The sequence below is a fragment of the Larus michahellis genome, chromosome 4 (assembly GCF_964199755.1).
Source record: "Larus michahellis chromosome 4, bLarMic1.1, whole genome shotgun sequence".
NCBI classification, from domain to species: domain Eukaryota; kingdom Metazoa; phylum Chordata; class Aves; order Charadriiformes; family Laridae; genus Larus; species Larus michahellis.
The window spans coordinates 1,754,056-1,766,342 of NC_133899.1; the positions used below are offsets into that span (position 1 = coordinate 1,754,056).

The 12,287-nt window shown below is 54.0% G+C and overlaps 1 protein-coding gene across 9 annotated transcripts in view; it reads left to right on the forward strand.

Annotated features, from left to right (window-relative positions):
• Window positions 1-12,287, forward strand: part of ANKRD11 (ankyrin repeat domain containing 11) — a 158,021-nt gene that overhangs the window by 110,718 nt on the left and 35,016 nt on the right. For 8 of the 9 annotated variants that reach the window (XM_074582665.1, XM_074582667.1, XM_074582669.1 and 5 more), the window contains one exon: window positions 6,634-6,778. In XM_074582665.1, coding sequence (XP_074438766.1) covers window positions 6,692-6,778 — 87 coding nt within the window. In that variant the 5' untranslated portion in view covers window positions 6,634-6,691. Of the gene's footprint in view, window positions 1-5,565; window positions 5,746-6,633; window positions 6,779-12,287 lie in introns of all 9 variants that reach the window. The other variant, XM_074582672.1, reaches the window with a different exon arrangement.

Here is a 12,287-nt window from a genome sequence, read left to right on the forward strand (position 1 = left end):
CAGAAATGTAGCAATATCAAGAGGCAGCTGCATATAGATAATTGAGGGAAGGGTTTGTGGGAAAAACTGCTCCCGGAGAAACCACACAGGCGGAGTGGTTGTTCGTGGTTTCAGGGTACTGTCAGGGCTCGCTTTTATTTTGGCCTTCCTGTATCCCAAGAACGGTCCCAGCTGGAGTATTCTGAATCACAGGGTAGTTGGGCAGAAATTGCCAGATATAATCTTGTTGAATAGTGACACTTGGTGTAGTAGAAAAACTTAGAGTTGTCGTCATAATTTGAGACCGATCTTCAGATGCTGGGGCGGGAAGTGGCACTCGCAGGTTACGTGCCTGGGGGTTGTGGTTTAAATGTGACCCGTTAGCAGGGATGGTTTCACGTAGCGAGTCATCGCCGGAGAACCGTTGAGGAGTTGGATTTTCACGGTGCCCAGCGAGGTCTTGAGCATCATCTTGACTGTGGTCCTTGAAGACGTGGGTGCGTGTCCGCATGCACAAACCACTGAGCTTCTCCCTTGCGTTATTTTCTGCAGGTCCTACCAAACACCACGAAGGGGCATCTGTTTCGCAAGTGATTGAAATACTAATAGCTGCTTTAATTCATCTTACTAATTCTACTTGGCTGCCGCATACTTGAGAAAGCAACCAAGCCTTGCCTGAGCCCCACGCAAATCCATCCAGATGGAAGTAGTTACAGGCGTATCAGGAGGTCAGGAAGCACCGTGGGTTAAGGCGAAATAAATATTTGAGAAAGGCGGAAGAAAGGACCGTTGTTGTGGGGACCAGGTAATAATTTTGAGACCAGGAGGGGAGTAGCCATGCAAATTGGTGAAGAAAGCTGTTTCATCTCTGAGAACTGATAAGGAGTGACATCCGCCTTCAAAAGTCAAGAGCAAAAAGATAGCGACTTCCCCAGGGGAAAGAACGATGATGTTGAGTTGAAGGTGAGGGCATGACGGAGCTGTGAAACTGGGGCGACCCCAGATGTGACCGCATGCCAGCTTTCCGACCGGCTGCCTTCAGAGCAGAGAGATGCAGAGATCCCTCCGGTTCCCTTGTTTTGGTAATGGCTGTAAGAATTAGCACCTCGTGCTGCGCTATCTTACTATGAATAGCTAATCTTTGTGACTGCCTGTTGTAAGGCTGCTGAATGAAACACACCTGTGTTTGCCCTGCTGGCTTGCAGGCCGCCTCCTGCTCTTGGGCTTATGTACCGATGGTGGAAAAAGATGGACTTTACTCTTCCGGAGCCGAGCCGGAGCACAAAGAACAATTGTTCCTTGTTCCTCAAAGTGCGGGTCCCGCTGGTGCTCGCAGGCAATTTTAGGTACTAATCATGAGTTATATTGGCGTAACAGGTAAAGGAAAAGCTGGTGAAGAGCAGCTGGGCGCTGTGTCGGTAATAGGGCACTAAACAAGATGCACGTGGGCAGTGCTGGGTTGGAGTGATGGTGGCTTTTTTGAACATGCGAACCTGGTAGTGATGAACGCCGTGGTTTTAGTGCCGACTCAGCAGGTCCCACTGTACTGCAGAGCTCGGAGGTGGTCTTTGCTGGGGTGGCAAACATCTCAGTAGAGGTATCAGCAGGGTGATGGAGAAAGGCAGAGTTCAGCACGTTGGAAGACCTCAGCTTCTGTTTTTGTCCCCACGCTTTCCAGTGCGAGGGGTAAGGGATCAAATTTTGGATGTGGTCTGTGTGAGTTGTTATTTTAAGGCAATTTTCGTAAGATTCGAGGACACCTGCTTTTCTGGGACAGGACCCTCAAAAGGAGCCTGAGGTTTGAAAATTTTCATGTTTCGATGGGACTTGTCCATATTCCAACTTTTTCAGACGAAACAAATGTGTTGGATTTGTGCAAATAACGTCTGCGCCTCTAATTACCGTCCTTGCACCAGAGTTTTTTGTAACGGGTAAGAGCCTCCAGCCAGCTTTCTTCTTATTGTCTGGCATTTAAAGACGTCTGCACAATCTTTTTTTACTCCAAGCTGGCAGGGGACGGGCAGGCTCCAATGCACAGATCTTGGGCATGAGCTCATTTGTTGTGGCTTCAGATAAGAGATGGCAGGAGCCCGGCTGGTCTCCACGCAGCAGGGTGAGAGCCGGGCCCTGCAGGAGGACAGGGTTGGAGGGACAGGATGGATGGACAGCCCAGGCAGAGCTCTCCCTCCGCCTTGGACATACATCTGAAAGCGTTTGAGGACTTCAGCGCTGTTTGCATTTTCTCTTGTCACAATACGGATGTCGCTCGCTGTGCCCGTGAAGGCAGGAGGCACAGGGATAGAGGGTTGGGTTGGGATAGGGCCTGTTGGGTTTGTGAAGGAGGAATCTCCTCTCCTGTCGGGCACGGTGTTGGCTGTGTACGTCTGTGCCCATCACGACTTGCCCATCGCCTTCACTGGGAGCCCAGTCCTGGCTAATGGGTGCGACTGGTCCCGCGCTGCCTCCCAGTCAACCCAGTGGGACGGAGCATGGAGCCAGCAGCGCTCTCCTCCTCCTCTTCCTGCGGCTCCAAGGGACAGACGACACCCCCCACCCCCCCTTCCCTTCCCATCCCTTTTGGGACCATTGCCTTTTGAGGTCCTCCACAGAAATGTTTGCTCTCGGTGTGTGGCTTTGCCTTGGCACGCCCTGGGCGAAATAAAAACCATTTTCGACTGGTTCCTCGCCCCAGCGAGAGGAGAGGAGAGGATGGTGCGTGTGTGTGTGCATGGCTGGAGCTGGCTCTGCGGAGCCCTCCCGTTCCCAGCCGGTCTCGCTCGGCACAGCTCCAGCCCCGCTCCTGGGCGTGCTCCTGACAGTCCTGTTTCTCCACCCTCCGGGAAGGCGCTCGGGGTGCCGCGGGGGCCCTGACCCCCCTGTCTGCCAGCCCCTGCCGTGGGGGGAGGCAGTGGCTGGGAGGACCTCATCCCTCTCCCCACCACGCAGGGTGACCGGGCTGGCTGTGGTGTCCGCTTTGCCAGCTTTCTCCCTGCAGGCAGTATCTCCGGTGTGTGATACTCCGGGAGCTTGGGACCACCACGGCCTTCCCTGCCGGCACCCGGTGCCGCTGGCTGGAACCGGCCATCCCGAACCGGTGGGAGCTGCCGTGTCCAGTCTGGCCAGGTCCCGGGGCAGACTCTCCCTCTCCGTACCTCTTTCCCCGGAGAAAGCCGGGGGGCTGCTGCTGGCCAGGCCAAGGGCTGGCGTGCGTGGGGACGGCGGCGCGCGCAGCCGGGGCTGGCGGCCGGCCAGAGGTAAACAGCTCCTTTTGTTTTCCCGGAGAAGTGCGAGGGATTATATTCCGTTGAGCTCACTCGGTCTCCCGCTTCTTATTGTGCGGCAGACGTGTAATCATCTAGTTCAAGGAGCTTAGTTAATTGTTTACAAAATAGGAAGGGTGATGATTGTCTGCTGGTAGGGAGGTGAGGTTGAGAGGGGGTGTCGTGGAAAAGGGGGTGGCTTGTCCAGCGCCCAGATTAGGAGGGATTGAAGCCAAATTGCAGTTCTGCAACCCGAGATTTGCGACTTTGAAATGCTCCGTCGTCGCCGCGGCGAGCCGGGGATAACTCTTCCAAACCGGGAATTCGTTACCTCCCCTCTGACTCTTATTAAACGTGCTTAAAAATGAAACGAAGACTGCGAGCGTTGTTAGTAATTGTTGTGCAAATGTAATACTCCCTCCAAGCTGTTAAACAGGCCAGTGCTCTGTTTACATGGAGAGGCAGCCAGCTTTCCAAGTGTAATGAGTCAGCTAGATGAACAGAAGGGGTGCAGAATTAATCTGGCATCCGTCTGGCCTTTTCTCGGTTAAACAGGTTTTCGAAGCTCCACGTGAATAGGTACCTGCCCCGGTTACAAACAGCCCCAAAGACGTCGCGAGTGGGCAGAATTTTGGGGGGAATTAAATTGACAGCCTGCAGGCCGTGAAACGGTTTTAGCCAGGCACTGGAAACGATGTGGTTTGAATTCTTGGCCGTTGGTGGCCGGGAGCGGAGCGTGCCCTGGTCCCAGCCGTGCTGTTCCCTGCGCTCATGACCGGCATACGCGAAGCTGCTGGTTTTTAATATCCTTTGCAAAGTGCAAATAAATTTCCGTTGCCTGACACGTCATCTGAATTTTCACTTCTTAGATTTGCAGTGAATATTGCAGTAAATCTGTTCAGGTGGCCGGCTCCACGTCCTCCGCACTGACCCAGTGCTCCTGCCGGCTCCCGCCTCCTCCCAGGAGAAACGTGCTCGTTTCTCCTTTATCTGTACCCTAAAAAGCACCAGTAGGTGAAACTGACGGGAAAAAATTCTTAAACTGTGCAAATTGGTTAATGATGGGCTGGCAGAGTGAGGTTCCTGAGGCTATAAATGGCTGAAGCCGCTTCTAGAGGAAGGAATCGCAGCACCTGGGACCCCAGCGACGTGCAGCATCGAGGGGACACCTTGGGCACTGGGGCAGTGCCTTCGGTGGAGCATCACCAGTGCCAGGAGAGCCACGCTGCTGTGAAACGTGACGTCTTGCTGGCCGGTGAAGCCCTGGCTGGGTGTGTGGGAGCGCTGAGACCAGGGAGGCTCGCTCTTGGCTTCAGGTTTTGCGAGCTCCAGGCTCTCCCTGCCGGCGCCGAGCCTGCCCGGGGACGGCTGAGCTGCCTTTTTAAGGTGCTGTTTTCAGTCAGCCCTTGCGGTGCCTGAACTCTGGCGCTTCTGCTGGGCTGCAGGCCCTTCAAGTGATGAAGAGCAGAAATTTGGAGGCTCTGACAGAAAATTGTGTATTTTCTCTTTATGGACATGCTGGGTGGGTATGCTGAATTTGCTTCACTTTCCCCCCTTGTTTTTGCTTCCCATCCGCAGCAATGAGGGAGGCTGATCAGCCTGCTCGTGTCTTTGCCAGTTTGCGTCCTTTCCTGCTTTCGCATCCAAAAGGAAAGGGCTGGGGGCTCCTGACTGGGGGTCCCAAAAGTCAGCACGGCAGCTTGTCTCTGCATCAAGCAGACACAAAGTGGCCTCGGTCCCCAAGCAGACACAAGGGGGACACAAAGTGGCCTCAGTCCCCAAAGCCTCCCTTCCTAATCATGGGTAACTGTCCTCCCGCAGCCCAGGCGGAGGAGCCAGGGCAGAGGATTAGCCCCTTGGAAAGCACAGTCTCCTGATGAAAATGCCAGCGCCGGGATGTCTTAGCACTGTGTGCGGTGCTTTGGTCTGGGAATCTGTGCTGCTGCAGGGCTGGGACGGGGCCTCAAAAATCACTTTTTTACCAAAAAAAAAACCCCAAAACCAAAACACACCCACAAACCAACCCAAAGGGCCCTAAAGCCTCTGAAGCGTAAATGAAACATTTAAATTACGAAGGGATTTCCAGGGAACTTCTAAAAGACAAGGCTGATGAAAGCACCGCGCTAGTCTTCCTCTAGCCTTTAACCCCCTGTCCTGCCCCAGCCACCGCAGGGGACCCAGCCCCCGGTGGGAAGGTGCTGGGATCTCCTGATGCTGCCCGGGACCGGGTTCAAGGTCCGCGCTGCTTCGTCCCCTGTCCCCGAGCCCGCGGGAGGGTTTGGCTCCATTCCTCTCCTCTGTTTTCTTTCTCTCTCCCTGCCCACAGAATTCCCATCTTGTGATGGAGCGCTGCGTGACTTTGTTCCTGGACAATTTCCTGCAATTGTAGCTCTGCAGAAACCCAGCCGCTATTATAAGAAGTTAATGGGTGCAATGTGGAGTGTTGTCAGGTGGCAATTAGCTGGGGAAAGAGTTTTCAAATGGTGCCTGTTTATGCCGTTTCAGCGTAAGTACAACGAGACCTTTGCTGTAGGGATTGATGCGGGTCACTTCTCGGAGATATACTGTTGCACGGATGCTTTTTAGCCTCTGGTCTCGGGAGAGGAGATATTTTTGTTCACCTAAAAAGGCCTTGCCTGCCTTGGCTTCAGCTGGTATTTCTGATCCCTGTTGCAGCTCCTGCTTTGCTGTATTTCAGATGTCAGTTGTCTTTTCAGCCCTGTAACCAGGCAACACATGGCAGGAGCAGGGAGCGCTTTGTTATTCTCCAAATTGTCTTACCTAGGCCAAGGCGCGGCGGCAGCGGCGGTGCCGGGGTGAGGAGCCCGTGGCGAGCCACTCCGGGAACGCTGTGCCCCCTCGGCGTTTTCTGGTCTTGTCTCATCATGGCGTCACGTTCAAAAAGTGTGTTTTATAAGTAGGTTTTGTGATTTCGTGATGTGCATGTTGGTCCTGTGGGCGTCTGGGAATTCAGCCTGACAAACCAGGGGAGCAGGGCTGTCCCTGCCCCGGACGCGTACCCAGGGGTCCATCCCCGGGTCCCCGCACTCTAGACAGAGCTGGAGCTGCAAGAAGCTTTACGTAGGCTTGCCAGGATGCTGTAGGTGAAGAACGGGAGGGATATTGTTCTTTGTTTGGGCATGATCCGTTTTAAGCTATCCCTTGGACATGAAACAAGTCATGTTTGCAGCTGCAGGTCCCAGCTCGCTTCCCATGCGGAAGGTGGCAGAAGCCAGCAGCGGTTTTGCCCGGCGCTTGGAGGTGCTCTGCCATCCCGGTGTTGCCGTTGAAGAGTTTGGTGGGGGTTTATCCCCATGGGAAGTGTCTTAACTTTTTCCCCCCGGTGGAAGATCCTCTGGAGGTGTCTAACTTCTCTTTTCCTCTCTCTAAACAGACGGTTGATGATGAAGCGATGGCAGCATAAATGAAGATCAAGTAAGGAAGGCAGAACGATGCCCAAGGGTGGGTGTTCTAAAACACCACAGCCAGAAGATTTCTCTCTCAGCAACGACATGGTGGAGAAACAAACGGGGAAAAAGGTAACGTGTTTGGTTCGCTTGCCTTCCTTTAGAGATGCTGCCCCTTGTGCCTGACGTTTTCAAGCCGCGGCAGTATTGCATGTGGCAGGAGGTTGCCGTGGGCTGTTATCAATGCAATCAAATCCGTGTATTGGTGTGCTGCCAGCTGATGGGGTCCGCTTTATTTCTCGGTGGCTGCAATACTTCCCGGGAGGTGCTGCGGCCACGTAGGCCCGACTTGGCCAAGCAACGGGGGGATGCTTTGGAAGATTCTCTGTGCGTTTTTAAGGCTTTCTGCAGTAAGCTGTGGAAGGAGCAAGTAATGCGGTGATCTGGCAAGTGCGTGCTGTGCGAGGGAGGAGTTTCTCCTCCTCCTCTGGCTGTAAATGCTGCGTCTGTGTCAGGCTCGGCTGGTCTTGCTTCACCCAGAAGTCTGGGCTCTGAGTGTGGCCCGACCAGGACTCAGCGCGTGAGCTGCTCTGCTGAAATTACCGCTTCTGGGGTTTTATGGGAAGTGTTTAGGTTTTGACCGGGCTTGAGTTGAGGTTACTGAGATGAAATCTGAGTTTAAAGATAAGTAAGTTCACGCTTCTCTCCTTCATTCCCAGATTTCTTGGTTTGCTCCGGACTTAAGCTTTGCCTCCTCTCATTCAGCTTTTTTTCATCCTTCTCAGTATCGGTAGTTTCCAGTGAATAGTTGTGCAGAAAGCTGTGTACAAGCGTTACCTTTAAATAAAAATTAAAAGCTACATCTGCTGTATTCCGCTATGGAAACAGATATCATCCGCTTTCCTCCCACCTCCTTGCTCCAGTTTCTCAGTGCTCCCCCAGGAGTTTCTGCCAGGCGCCGGGAGCTGAAGCTGAGCTTTGCGAGCCCCGGCGATGCTCTGCCTCTTGCTCTGTCGCTTCCCCGGCCACCCCGCCTGTGTTGATGATGGTGACTCCCCTTATGATTGAGGTCCTATTATTGACAAAATGACAACCGGTGGGAAAATCCCAGGCAGAAGTTTGGTTATCGAGCGTGCTGGTTCCCCTTTCCGTGTCACCGGGTGTGCATGGGTCCGGTCCAGGAGCCGTGCCGAGAGCCGGAGCTTCTAGGAGGGGGGACAAAAACTAGGAGCAGGGGTGTTGGAGGTGAAACAGCTGCCCTGTCGCGTCGGGAAGATACCAGCATTTACCCTGGGAAATGAGGCTGAGCCCGGCAGCGCAGGATATGTAAATACAGGGTTTTGTCTGCGCTGTGTAAGAAGCTTAATGTTGGCGCAGGTGCTTCGGGAGGGAGAGGATCAGTTATAATATGAATCAGCTCCCATTTTATTTCATCCACTCGCGCCAGCTTAAAGGCTGCATGTTATTTACAGAGCAGGTTTGTTGAGCGGCGCTAGGGATGCCGGGAACTGGAGTTATCTCCCGCTGGCTAAATAACTAGGACACAAATAATTTTATGCTTCCCATTCAGAGGCGTCAGCGCAGACCTGCGGAGAGTGGTATTGAGTAAGGACGGGGACGAGCCTTTCTGCTCACTTCATTCTGCTCTTCTCAATGGAGAAAAAAACTTGCAGTCCTCCGGGGGCTGAGCTGAGATCCAGCCTAAGCGGCCGAAGGACATGGTGCAGCAAATCGCCCCGTTTCTAGTTAACTCTGGAGCGTGAGCTGGAGCAGTGACTCAGGGTAAAAGCACTCGGTCGTTAGACCTCCTCCTTCCAGACGCTGTTGTACCTGCCTGTCAAGCAAGCGGCTGCTTTTAATTTATCTTGCCTTTGTCAACACTTTCAAAGGCCCGAGCCCGCGGCTTGGCAGACGCCGGCTGGCGGAGGCTCGCTGGGGAAGGCAGAGAGCGGCTGCGGCAGAGCCGGCACTGAGCCGCACGGAGGGACCCGCACCCACCGGGGCTGCCCGCGACGGGGCACAGGGCGAGCGTGGTGAAGCAATAGCTGCGTTGCCACTTAGTTTTTCTCTCCATGTGGCCTTAGTATCGACCGTCGTTTTAACATCAGCTTCATGTGTTGGGGCTGTGAAGCTCCAGCACTGAAGGCGAGTGACGGTGCAGGATGCTCGGCGGTCCTGGGGTTGCGGTGGGCTGAGCGCCGCAGGAAACGTGTGAGTTCTGCGCTTGAAAAGACGCGACAGCCGGGCTCTCCGGGAGGCTGCCCTGTCTGCAGAGGGCTCGCGCTTTGTGGAAGAGGGTGCGAGCTGCTGCCTTTCGGTTGCAGAGCTAATTATAAGAGGGAACTCCTCCTTGCTCCCCGCTCCGTGCCCTTCCAGGGGAGGGACCTATTAACTCGTGCGACGTCGCTTGTGCTGGAGCAGCCACGAGAAGCAGTTTACAGGCCGTGTCTCTGTTGCCCTCCGTGGCCGACAGCATGAGATGCTTCGTCTGCTTTGCTGCCGTTGAGCGAGGAGCTGTTTCTCCCGGGGTTGGCGGAGGCAGCCAGGCGGCCGGTCGGGCCCTTGCCAGCCTTATATGGCTGCGCACAGCCTGCCCGGGGCGGGCTGCCCGCAGCCTCCTCCTGCTCGAGTTCCGTCTGAAGGGTTTTGTAAAAATATGCACACCATATATGAATAATTCTCCTTTCTGGTGTAGATCCGCAGATCCCCGTACCCAGAAGCAGATTACTCATGACTTAGGCTGAGCAGAACGCCGCAGCAAGAATTATATTGGTTGTCGAAACCATTTCCTGATGTGCCTGGGACCGCTCGCTGCGTGGTTACACCGTGTGCTCAGAGGCTGCGGCTGCAGAGGATTTGTCTCTTTATGGGCAAATGCTCCCGCTTGCATAGCGGGAACGGCGGTTGAACACGGAGCAGGGCAGCACTTGACCCCTGGTTTTTGCCGGTAGGAGCTAGCAGAGGTTAGCCGAGCAAACTGGGCAGAGAAGACATTAAGAAAACTGCTGAAGGTGCTGCCTTCTCGCCCCCACCCTTTCCCAGGTGACAGGGGTGGTGGTTCCTCAGGGAGGGAGCCTTGCTGGGGGAGCCGATACAGGCGGATCAAACTCAGTTGGCTTCCACAGGAGAGAAGGGGGAAAACTACTACACTTTTCATCCATAATAATTTCAGTAGCATGGATACGTTTTGCTCCTATTTCATTATTTTTCTTGCCCTTCAAAAAAGTTTTTTGCTTTTTCTCCTTGCTATTCTCCCAGTTCCAGAAAAGCGAGTGTAGTCCTTATTTCTCGATTCTTCTTGAAACCTGTTGGACTGTTAGGGCTGTGCTGCGCCGTACGAACGAGCGCCGGGCTGTGCATCCAGCACAGAGCCCCCCACCGGGGCCTGAAACGTGCAGACTTAGATACCGAAGAGCCGAGGCTCCAGTGAGGATAAGCAGCCCGTAGTCGCTGCAGGGCAGTGTTTCCTACAAACCTCCGTGAAGGCCCAAGGCACGCGGGAAAGGGGCTTCAGTTCCAGTTGTCTCCGTAATGTTTTGTTGCAACGTTGATCGTGACCCGAATTCAGACTTTCTGAAACTTGGTGTGTGTGTGTGTATGTGTTGTGCTCTGGTTTTGGAAAGGACACGAGGGGACCCAGGGTTCGGGGATACCGGCACTTGGTTTCCACCATGTCCACTGTGCTCTCTGGGTAAAATCCGTCCCTTTCTGTAGCGCAGGGTGTGAACCCTTGTCCTGCCCCTTCTCTCCCCCGCAGCAGAGACCTGGTCAGGAAACGGCAAACTGTCGAGGGAAACTCCCGCTCTCGCAGCGTTTTGCCGACGGCAGGAGTTTGATGAGGGGCATCGCCCAGGGGCCACGAGTGTTGGAGCCCTTGGTCCTCCCGGGCTTCTCTCCTCCCAGGCTGGTTCTGTTCATCGCTGCTTATTTTTTACTGGCATCGGAACCTGAAATGCATTCAACTCATTTTGGGAGAACAAAGGGCTTTGGGGGATTTCCATCGCTGGCAATGCGAGTCTTTGCATAAGCGGCTGGGATGTGAGTCAGGTTTTGTCGGCGCTGAAGCGCGGGCAGGGCTCCGGCGCGGCTCCGGGCGGGCAGAGGCGATGGCTCAGCGTCCGTGTGCGAGCACTGACGGCACAGCCCCGCTGCGCCCAGCGCCGGGACGGAGGGGAGGAGCGGGCTGCGGATGCACGGCCCGTCCTGTAAAGCAAGATCAGCTTCTCTGCTGGAAATAGAAATGCCTTTGCATGGGTTTGTATGTGGATGCGGAATTTTGCATCTAAAAGAACCATGTGTTTGGGTTTGCTCTTGAGACGCTACGTTAAGCTGGCCTGGCTGGAGTTCTGCGTGAGGGTGAAAAGTGGCTTTTATTTGAGTATGTCATTAATGGCCTCAGCAGATTGCTATCAGGGTCTCATGCTGATTAGATCTTTCTCGTAAAGAGAAGTCAGCACAGAGGCGGTGAAGCGCTTCCAGTCCATCCGCTGCACGCGTGGCTTACAGCGACGTAGCATCTCACGGCAGGCAGCTTCTGGGGGCCGGTTCCTGGTCGGTCTGTGCTCCAAGCCCTGGCGGCTGATAGCAACTTGTGATGCGTCTTTTAACTGTAGCAAGTGTAAATCGTGCTGGGTTCGGTTATTCATATAGTAAATCTTACTAATAACGTAACGCGAGGGTAGGGGATTTTTCCTGAAGTCATGGTCTGCTGTCTGCCCTTTGCCAGAGCAGCTTTTGATAACACCTACGGAAGGGGAACTTGTCTCTGTTGCTGAGCTCTCGACAGTGCCCCCGTCCCCAGGCTTGTCTGTTACCCTCAGCAAGAGCTGCCCGGCCTTGGAGAGCCCCGAGCCTGTCTTACACACAGATGTTCATACAAGTTTCTCTGCAAGGTCGGTTAATTTGGATTTGTTCCTTTTGTGAAACCTGATTCAGAGGAGCCTGAGCTTACTTCAAACAGGAGGAGACCTAAAAACAAAAACAGCTTCTACTCGAGAAAAGGACAACATTCTTCGTTACAAAATTGGAAATAATGAGGGAAGTAAAGCTTAAAATAAGAAAATGAAAACGCGCGTCACTTTCAGGAATATGATTCTCCAAGATGCCTTAATTTCTCTGCGGTGGTTTCGACGCCAACTGCTGCAGGCGTCCTCAGCAGGTCGCTGCTTTCCAGGGGGGAGCGAAGTTTGGATCTTCTTTGCTCCAATTAGTATAAAAGGTTATCGTTGTGCTACTGTACAAATTAATCTTCAAAGCAGTGCCGGGACTGCCGCCACTTCCTTGGTTCCTTGGTATTTAGTTTTGCTGAATTTACTGGATTAGCAGCTCCGAGCGTTAGGGCGAATGCAAACGAAGCGTTGCCCGAGCGTGCCCGACGCTGGGATTCGCACAGCCGGTGCCATTTCCATGCCGGGCTCACCGTCTTGTCTGGGAAGGGTTTTTGCCTAATTCCTCTCTTCTTTGTCTTTCCTCCAACACGGAGCTTTTAACAACATCGCAGTAACTTTCTAGAATAAGTTGCGTTTTCACCTGTCCTGCGCTTTTTCTTATTCCTGAGCGCGCAGAGGTCCCGAACGGCGTTAATCCAGCAGGCGGCTGACCTGGCTTGTGGGCACCACACGTCCCCTGCGCCTGCAGGTTT